At 39.9% G+C, this 10,586-nt stretch overlaps 1 protein-coding gene across 1 annotated transcript; it reads right to left on the minus strand.

Moving 5' to 3' along the window:
- Window positions 1-280: 280 nt before the first annotated feature.
- Window positions 281-3,689, minus strand: LOC143595224 (protein PNS1-like). Its single transcript, XM_077074306.1, has 5 exons — window positions 3,657-3,689; window positions 3,180-3,578; window positions 1,621-2,529; window positions 737-970; window positions 281-576 (listed from the first exon to the last, which is right to left on the minus strand). The coding sequence occupies exons 1-5, from the start codon at window positions 3,672-3,674 to the stop codon at window positions 400-402; spliced, it is 1,737 nt and encodes a 578-aa protein (XP_076930421.1). The 5' UTR covers window positions 3,675-3,689; the 3' UTR covers window positions 281-399.
- Window positions 3,690-10,586: the final 6,897 nt, after the last annotated feature.

Here is a 10,586-nt window from a genome sequence, read left to right on the forward strand (position 1 = left end):
ATCTACCAAATCAAGTGGATTACACACACATGTATTATTTGTTAATATAATATTTTAATAAATTGTTCCTATTTAAAAATATTTTATAGTACGAACCACTCGGCATGACACGTTCATGACGTGTCCAAAACATGCCATAACCGCTGTCTTGTTTTTATAATTGCTTGTTACACTTTCCTTCTATTTTAAATTAAAAAAATATTATTGTTTCAAATATGTTTAACCTAGCCCCTTAACCTTCCCCAACATATACAGATAGCCCCCTGTAGTCCTGCCCTATTTTTTCCTCCAACAAAAACTTTAATCATATTTATTTTTCCTAATAACATAATTTGCTAAAAAAATAATGTAACCATTTACAGTTAATTGACTAAACAGATCAAAACTCGAAAGCATGTGTTATCTTCTAAACCGCGGAGGAACCCGAGGCGTAGGAACCACCACGTCTCGATTGGATTTAATCAATTCGAGACGGTCTGGTATGGTCTTGTCAAACAACTTATTATCTGGGTTCTCGGCGTAACATACATAGTAACAACTCACACAAGCGTGTGGCAATGCCATCGCGATCCTCGTCTGAAAAGTAAATAGTTTAAACAGTCAGTAATAGCATGGGAAACTACTAAGAGACACGATTTTATAATCAGATATAGAACTTAGACCATTAGACCTATGCTAATAAAAGCATTGTGTTTAAATGTAACCGAAGTTTAACTAAGTCCGAGGTGGTACTAACCATTAGATACCCGACGATAAAGGCAAGGAGAGAGATGGTGGCGGTGAAGTCTATATGCACTTTGAAGGTCCAAGCCGCCACCACAATGACACATATAGAACCGCTGCAAACTCCGGTCAGGAAGCATATCGCAGTGGTGATGTCAGAATCAACAATCATTTCCATATCTCGTTTCTCGAAGAGTTCCCAAGTATCTTGTGACGCTTTTACGAACCCTTTCCCATACGCTGCGATCTGTTGCGAATGTATACAAGTTCACTTCATATTATATAACTATGTATAAATAGTTATTAAATTTAATGTGACAATACAAGATATATGGAAACATTGTCAGTTCAGGTATAAATGCTTTAATGCTTTAATGAGAAAAAGACTTGACAAGTAAATGGTCCTAAAAAGTGTTACAAGAATGATGAGGAAAGCATTAAAAAACAAGTTCGTAAGTTATGAAATTACCATATAAATTTTAAATATTTCATTTTCTTAAGGGATAATTAGTTTTAATAGCTCAAACTATTGCTAGGGCCATAAATGATTCAAGTCGAGCCCACTCGACTCGTTTAGCGTAACAAGTGAAATGTTTAGCTCGATCTCGGCTCATTAAAAACTTGAGTCAGCTCATTTTTTTCATTTTTGTAGCTTTTCTATATATCAACATAAAAAATATCAAAAACTAATATTTATAACATACAGAATTTATAAACTAAAGAAACTTATAATTTTATATATACTAAACAAGCCAAACAGATGAGCTAACACGCAAGCTTGCTTTGGCTTGAGCTTGTCTCATTTATAAATCGATAATAATTTCCGGCAAAAATTATTATCGACCGACGAGTCACGAAAATATAGAAACTCTTGAAACTTAGGAATAAACTGTTTACCTGAACATAAGCCCAACCATTCCCATATCTAAAAATTGTTTCCATAACTCTCAAACAACAATGAGCACAAGAAAACATGAACTCATCTTCCCCCTCAAGCAAATTCAAACCTCTAGCAACAATCCTCAAAGCTTCAATGGTGGGAACAAACAAAGACCCCAAACATGCGCTTCCAAGATTCTTTGACAACGCCCGTTGAAAACAAAACTGCGTGTTTGATTGTATCCCACGAAGATAAAACAACGCAATCACCCGACTGATTGTTAAATTAGCCACATTCCTCATAACCTCCGCGGTCCAGAGCAAACTCAACACCAACAAAATAATCACCAGAGGCGGGAAATAAAAATTCAAAGCCCCGATCACCGCAAGTATCCAAATCGACATCCAAATGAACCCGATCCCGAGCATCCAATACGTGGGCTGGTTTATATCCGGGAACTTTGAAACGGGCTCGAGTGCTTTCAAGAAAATCTTGCTACAAAACTTGGTTCTTTGAGTGACCCAACACGAGTACAACCCGTTACCAATCGCGAAAAATATGAAAACGACACCGACTCCGTCTGTGGCGGGGCGTTGGAAGCAGATTAATAAGATGCCTGCGGATAATGTTGTGAGGAATGAGCTCCAGAGGATGAAATGCACCATGTAATGCGGCCAAACCCGAACGGATTTCTGCCAGGCGAATGCAAGTGTGATGCTTAATAACGATGCTGCTTCGACTTGCGGGAGGAAGTAATCGATTAACCGTTTTTCCTTTTTTCTTGTGCTGTCATGTTGAAGTAATCCTTGGATGCCTTTGAAGACTAGGAAGAAGACTAGACAAACCGCGCTCAAGAAATGTAGCGCGAATAAGAATAATGACAACTTGTTGGTGTATTTTCTTGAATTGAGTGTGGCCATAGATGGCTGAAAATCAAGAAATTAAGAAAACCCGTTAAGTTAATCGAAATTTACAGTGAATTCAATCGAAAATTGATGAAAAAATTGAATCTTTGTAGGACAATTGGTGCATTTTCTTGAATTGAGAGTGTGGTAAAAGATTGCTGATAAACAAATAATCAATAACAAAAATTTGAATTAGATGGAAACCCATTTCATTAATTGAAGTTAAAAAGCAAACCCATAATTTAAAAACTGATATTTGATTGAAAACTGATGAAAAAATTGAATCGTTGTAACTTGTAAGTGTATTTTCATGAATTGAGAGTGTGGTCAAACTTCAACAATTGCTGATAATTAGATAATCAATAACAGATATTTGAATTAGTTGAAAACCCATTACATTAATTCAACTTATAAACAAAACCCAGAAATTAAAAAACTGAAATTTGATTGAAAATTAAAGAAAAGATTGAATCTTTGTAGGTGAATTTTCTTGAAATGAATGTGGTCAAAGATTGCTGATAATCAAATATTCAATAACAGAAATTTGAATTAAATAAAAACCCATTACACTAATTCAACTTACAAACAAAACCCATAAATTAAAAAACTGAAATTTGATTGAAAACAGAAAAGAGAAAATAAAAAAAAAAATTGAGTCTTTAAACACATACTTGAGGGGTAGGTGTGGTGTCAATTGGGGAGGGTATTGGGATAGGGATAGGTGTGGGAATAGAACGTGGGTTACCGGTGGGTGGTGGTGGTGGAGATGGGTGGCTGGGTGGTGGTGGTGGTTGTGGTTGAGGTTGTGGTGGTGGTGGTGGTGGTGGTGTGTGGTGTGTGGTGGGCCCACGGTTAGGGGTGGGTGTAGGTGGTACTCTGGTGGCACTATCCATCACAATTCTTAATGGATTTGTAGCACTTAATCTTTGCATTCTTGACATATTCAAATCTCTTTGTTGTTTTTGTTGTTGTTCAAAGTCCATTTCACCTTTCTCTAAATCTTTATGTTTTTTGGTTTCATGGTTTTGCTTGTTTTGATCATCACCATCTTCATTTTCTCTCTCTAAAACCTGAAAAAAAAAGGTGAAAAGATGAGAGAGAGTGGTTTTAAAACAAGATATTGAAACTGTTTAGAGGGTTTAGTTTACAGGTTCTGTAACACCCATCTACGGCGACGGTGGTGGTGATGGAGTTGGATATTGTTTGTTTGTTTGTGTTATAATGTAGTGGACGTTATTATATTTGGTTTGTACTGTTATTTTCATAAAAGCTTTTACATCACATCAAAAGGGAAAGAAAAGTTAATTATAAAGTTGATCCTAGACTATTATCTAATTTGTGTTTTTGGCACAAGACAATCTTTTGGTTCACTTTTGGATGTTATATTAAGTTGACTAACAAAATGGTCTTTCTTTGTTAATTGTTAACTCGATTAGATGTATTATACAAGTTTTCGACTTTTCGTAGAAGAGTTAGTAACGCGTCGAGGAAGGAAGTATGCTCGTAAAATCTTTTAATAAATTTGAATGCATAAAGTATCATGTATTCACGAATATTTCATATTAAGATATATGATAATTAAAAAGGATACATATATAACATCGTGTGCAGAGAAAACAACAATTGATAAACATCTCCCTTTGATTAATATATAATTAGCTATTTCCAAATATTAAGTGTTATTTTGATTGTTTTTTTATAAAATAAACAGATTTTCATTTCATTTAATACGTATTATACCAAATGAATTGTATCCCTAATGATATTAGATGATTCTTGTAGGGGTATGGTACTAAAACCCGGTTCTACGACCCTAAATCTATTATGTTTGGCTTATTTTATACATGGACTAATACAATGTTATCGGGCTGAGGGGGTTTTGTTGAGGTAACCCTAATTGGGCTAGGCTCAATAGGGTACCATGATGGTGGCCATGAGACTCTCTATATAAGGAGGTCTCCACCTCCTTATTAGGGGTCATGCTCAATAAGAGGCACCACCACTTTTTTGTGTCTGTGAACAAGAAATCCTCAGGATATCTTAGCAGTCACCTCCACACCCCCGAAAACCATTGCAGGTCTCAACATTGCAGGTCACAGGCGCAGCCGCAGAAGAAGATCAAGACGTGGTTCGTTCATCTCGAAAATCCGTGGAAACATCGTCATAGATCAGGTTAGATTCATTTCGTGCTTCGACATTGGCGCCATCCGTGGGACGGCAACGAACTACCCTTCGATCTTCATCTCGGCTGTCAGATCTCTCCCAGGAAAAACCCAGATCTGGAAGTTTACAGAAAAAGGCTTCGAGGCTTGTTCTATTAAAGCTCAAAAAGATCCATAGATCTAAAAAGAGGCTTCCAGATCTGTGCAAGAAGAAACGGCCTGATTCAAATGATCAGGTCTCCGGATCTGTGATGGTTTTAAATCTGCTCCGAGCTTCAGATCTATCTAGGTCTGATTTACAGATCTAGGTCTAGATTACAGACCTGGATTTTAGGTCTAAAGTTGCAGATCTGACTCTAAAATTGCAGATCCAGAAATTACCAGATTTCCGCCGCCATGTACGCGCCCCCGCGGATTCTCACTCCACAGCCGTGCATGTGCCGCCGCGGAAATCACCATCTGGGTTTTGCGCAAGAGACCTCCACCATGCACGCGCACTCACGAGTCACCACTCCATCGCCGTGCATGCGCGCATCAGGCCACGCGCCAAACTTCAAGGTTGGGAATCCTCATAATATCCCATATGGCTACGCGCCAAACCTCAAGGTTGGGAATCCTCATAATATCCCATATGGCTACGCGCCAAACCTCAAGGTTGGGAATCCTCATAATATCCCATATGGCTACGCGCCAAACTTCAAGGATGGGAATCCTCATAATATCCCATATGGCTACGCGCCAAACTTCAAGGTTGGGAATCCTCATAATATCCCATATGGCTACGCGCCAAACTTAAAGGATGGGAATCCTCATAATATCCCATATGGCTACGGGCCAAACTTCAAGGTTGGGAATCCTCATAATATCCCATATGGCTACGCGCCAAGGTTGGGAATACTCATAATATCCCATATGGCTACGCGCCAAACTTCAAGGTTGGGAATCCTCATAATATCCCATATGGCTACGCGCCAAGGTTGGGAATCCTCATAATATCCCATATGGCTACGCGCCAAGGATGGGAATCCTCATAATATCCCATATGGCTACGCGCCAAACTTCAAGGTTGGGAATCCTCATAATATCCCATATGGCTACGCGCCAAACTTAAGGGTCGGGAATCCTCATACCATATGCTCACGCATCACATATGCTCACGCATATTACACATGCTTACGCATCACATGCTCACACATGTCACAGTCTACACGCACGCGCATGCAACATCTGCGCGTGGCGCATAACACAAAACCAAAGTCTACGCGCACGCGCATGCAACATCTGCACGTGGCGTGGGACATAAAGTAGCTCGTAAGCCGCCTCACGCGCAAGCTCCACTATTATTACAGCTCATAAGACGCCTCGCGCGCAAGCTGTTATTACTCTTACAGCCCGTAAGTCGCCTCACGCGCAGGCTTTATTATTCACACAGCTCATAAGACGCCTCGCGCGCAAGCTGTTATTATTCTTACAGCCCGTAAGTCGCCTCACGCGCAGGCTTTATTATTCACACAGCTCATAAGACGCCTCGCGCGCAAGCTGTTATTATTCTTACAGCCCGTAAGTCGCCTCACGCGCAGGCTTTATTATTCACACAGCTCATAAGACGCCTCGCGCGCAAGCTGTTATTATTCTTACAGCCCGTAAGTCGCCTCACGCGCAGGCTTCTTTATTCACACAGCTCATAAGACGCCTCGCGCGCAAGCTGTTATTATTCTTACAGCTCGTAAGCCGCCTCACGCGCCAGCTCAATTATTATTCTCAAAGCTCATAAGACGCCTCTCGCGCGCAAGCTTTATTACTCACAGCTCGTAAGCCGCCTCACGCGCCAGCTCAATTATTATTCTCAAAGCTCATAAGACGCCTCTCGCGCGCAAGCTTTATTACTCACAGCTCGTAAGCCGCCTCACGCGCCAGCTCAATTATTATTCTCAAAGCTCATAAGACGCCTCTCGCGCGCAAGCTTTATTACTCACAGCTCGTAAGCCGCCTCACGCGCCAGCTCAATTATTATTCTCAAAGCTCATAAGACGCCTCTCGCGCGCAAGCTTTATTACTCACAGCTCGTAAGCCGCCTCACGCACCAGCTCAATTATTATTCTTAGCTCGTAAGTCGCCTCTCGCGCGCAGGCATTATTATTCTAATAGCTCGCAAGTCGCCTCACGAGCAAGCTTCATTATTTTTACAGCTCGTAAGCCGCAACTCGCGCAGGCTCTATTATTATAGCTCGTAAGCCGCCTCACGCGCAGGCTTCATTATTTTTACAGCTTGTCACCATCATGGGGAAAACCTCCCAAAACTCAGACAATAAAGACAAGACCAAAGAAAAGAGAAAAAACCGCCTCACACCTTATAAAGTCCAGCGCTCCACCTAGACGCTTGCGCGCCCAGGAGCAACACTGGACTTGGGGGGCTTGTAGGGGTATGGTACTAAAACACGGTTCTACGACCCTAAATCTATTATGTTTGGCTTATTTTATTACATGGACTAATACAATGTTATTGGGCTGAGTGGGTTTTGTGAAGGTAACCCTAATTGGGCTAGGCCCATTAGGGTACCATGATGGTGGCCATGAGACTCTCTATATAAGGAGGTCTCCACCTCCTTATTAGGGGTCATGCTCAATAAGAGCCACCACCACTTTTTTGTGTCTGTGAACAAGAAATCCTCAAGATATCTTAGCAGTCACCTCCACACCCCCGAAAACCATTGCAGGTCTCAACATTGCAGGTCACAGGCGCAGCAGCAGAAGAAGATCAAGACGTGGTTCGTTCATCTCGAAAATCCGTGGAAACATCGTCATGGATCAGGTTAGATTCATTTCGTGCTTCGACAATTCTTAAAGTCAGAGTCTCTTTCAAACAGTGAGAGTTTATATAAGTTTTATAATGAACTAAAATATATGGTGTAGTAATTGTAGTTCTTACAAGGAAGCCTGCGCGAAAACCAACTTGTTCCTGCGATTCGCGAGACGAACTCTTCTCGCAGCGCGCTAGGAATTGTAGTTCTTCTCGCAGCGCGCTAGGAATTGTAGTTCTTCTCGCAGCGCGTTAGGAATTGTAGTTCTTCTCGCAGCGCGTTAAGAATTGTAGTTCTTCTCGCAGCGCGCTAAGAACGATAGTTCTTCCCGCGACGCGCTAATAATTGTAGTTCTTCTCGCAGCGCGCTAAGAACGATAGTTCTTCCCGCGACGCGCTAAGAACGGTAGTTCTTCTCGCAGCGCGCTAAGGATCTGTAGTTCTTCCCGCGGCGCGCTAAGGTTTGTTCTGTCTGCCTTTGCCCTCGCGCGTGCGCTCGAATCTTCTCGCGCTAGACCTTAAGTCTTTTCTTCTGTTTAGGTCAGCCTGTATCTTTTGATATCTTATCTTTTGTCTGAGCACTTTAAGTCAGTTCCGACATCTGTCCGAAAAGCCACTTTCGGCGCAGCATGCGCACCAATCCTATTGGTTGACAGAAAAAGTGACTGACATAATCTTTTGAAATCTTCTTTTGCATGCCTTGAACAGTACCTTTATCTGACTCCTCCCATGCTTTATTCTGTAACCTGTCAGCCCTTTTTCCTGTTCCCCTGCTGCCATATCTTTGGATATCTTTTGCTTTTGTTTTCTTATGCTTTTAATATCTTTTGCTTGATTTGATAAGATCTTTTCCTCTTTTTAAGGGATTGTGTTCCCTAGGGTTTTCCTATATATAGTGCTATTTTCTTGTTATTTAACACTACACACACAAACACTTAAACTCTTCTCTGCTCTCTTCTCCTTGCCCTCTGCCGTTTTTCCTCAGCCGCCTCCTCTCTCTGCCTTCGTCTTTCCCCTTGTCCTGCCCAGATTTCCGGTAATATATAATATATAATAATTTGTTAAAGATACATATTGCTATGCTAACATATATTCTAGGCATAAAACCAATCATTAAACCAATAAACTCTTATTTATAGGTTAACTTGTGCTTGTTTAAAAGTTGGTTCTTGCTTTATATTTCATCACACCTTTTTCAGGTGAGTAATCTCGTACCTAATCCCTTTTTATTTTTAATGTTTTGGGATGTTCATGTGTTCGTACAAACTTGAGTCTTAAACTTGTTTATGAACTTTTGTCGCGCAAAACCCCATGTGTTATGGACGTAGACTTGGCTGTTTATTTGTATGTGTGGATCATTAACCGTCTTGTCGGCCTATTCCGCAGTTTTCATGGATCCATTAGATGAACACGGGAGAACTATCGTTTATGATTTCTCTTTTGTTTACACTTGCACAGTTTTCTTGTTTTTGTGCTCAATTGGGAGCACGGATTGAACTATGAGCTATGATCTAAGGCTTGATCACAATCTGATTACACCCTTGTTGAACACCAGTTATACACATGATGCGCGCAGATATTGTTATCTATTTATATGTATTAAACTTGATTTCTCACCGACACGCAAGTGTTGACGTTTTATTTTAACACATGTTCAGGTTTGCTATAGCTGTTTCTGGAAGCTTGAGGACACATAGGATGTTTTCTTTTCTTTTGGACCTAGTTTAAAATGTAACAAGACAAGTTTATGTTATTTGAATATTTTGATATATGTTAAGATTTATGTTACTTTACAAATTGTGTTGCGCGTGCGCGGTAAATATATTTATTAAATATTGACACCCAAATAGTGTCACGAGTAATGAAACAATACGTGGCGCCCCGATGTATAATCCGCCATCGGTCGGGGTGTTACAGATTGGTATCAGAGCTCCGTGACTTTAGGATAGGTGGTTAGACGTAACGACCTAGAATACCTAAGAGTCCCTTCTCGCGCATGAGAAATATCTCATGTTTGCGCGCTAATTGTTATTTACTCGATAATTATAAAATATGCTGGCGCATACGCAGCACTTGATTTCATGTTTTATTCGCGATCTTTCGATTTTTATTAAATTTCAATTTATCTCTTTACTTATTCGTTTGTTGTGGGGATTGAAAATCCGAGAAGTCATGGTGGTACATGAATAGTTGATTTTCGATTACCATTAACTTTACGTTTTAAATTGAAGATTTGAAAAGTCATGGTGATACATGAATTGTCAATCTCCAATATTCATTTACTCGATATTTTAAATTGAAGATTTGAAAAGTCATGGTGATACATGAATTGTCAATCTCCAATATTCATTCACTCGATATTTCCAATTGAGAATTCGGAAAGTCATGGTGATGCATGAATTGTCGATTTTCAATTCGAATTCATTACCTGTATTAAGTTTGCATTTAAATTTATATTTTACTTCAAAATTTGATAGCATTTAACTTCGCGAAACAAGCTTTGCGACGATATACTTTGCGCTAAAACGATTTTCCATACCAAGATGTTAACAAAAACTAAAACTTTTATAGAATGCCTCCGCTATCTCGCCGCCATCAGAGGAGAGAAGCCTCGCGCAGATGTAGGCAGCAACGTTCCCAGGAAATGGCCGCCGCAATAGCCCAAGCCTTAAACCAAACTAATACCAACCCCTCCGGATACAATATTAAATCCTTCAATGCGGGTAACCCTCCGAAATTCACCGGACTTGAAGTGTAACACCCCGACCAAAGGCGGATTATACATCGGGGCGCCACATGTTGTTTCATTACTCGTGACACTATTGGGTGTCAATATTTATTTATACACATTATCGCGCACGCGCAAAGTAAGAATAGAAAAAAAACATAAATCAACATAAATCTATATATTATAAAGCATAATATTCAAATAACATAAACTTGTCTTGTTACATTTTAAATCTAGGTCCAAAACAAAAGTAAACATCCTATGTGTCCTCAAGCTTCAAAGCAGCTACTGCAAACCTGAACATGTGTTAAAATAAAACGTCAAACACTTGCGTGTTGGTGAGAAATCAAGTTTAATAGATATTCATAGTTAATCATAGATAATCATA

Source organism: Bidens hawaiensis, unplaced genomic scaffold, assembly GCF_021521415.1.
Source record: "Bidens hawaiensis isolate Kalapana, Puna unplaced genomic scaffold, B.hawaiensis_p1.1 tig00044810_1, whole genome shotgun sequence".
Classification (NCBI taxonomy): domain Eukaryota; kingdom Viridiplantae; phylum Streptophyta; class Magnoliopsida; order Asterales; family Asteraceae; genus Bidens; species Bidens hawaiensis.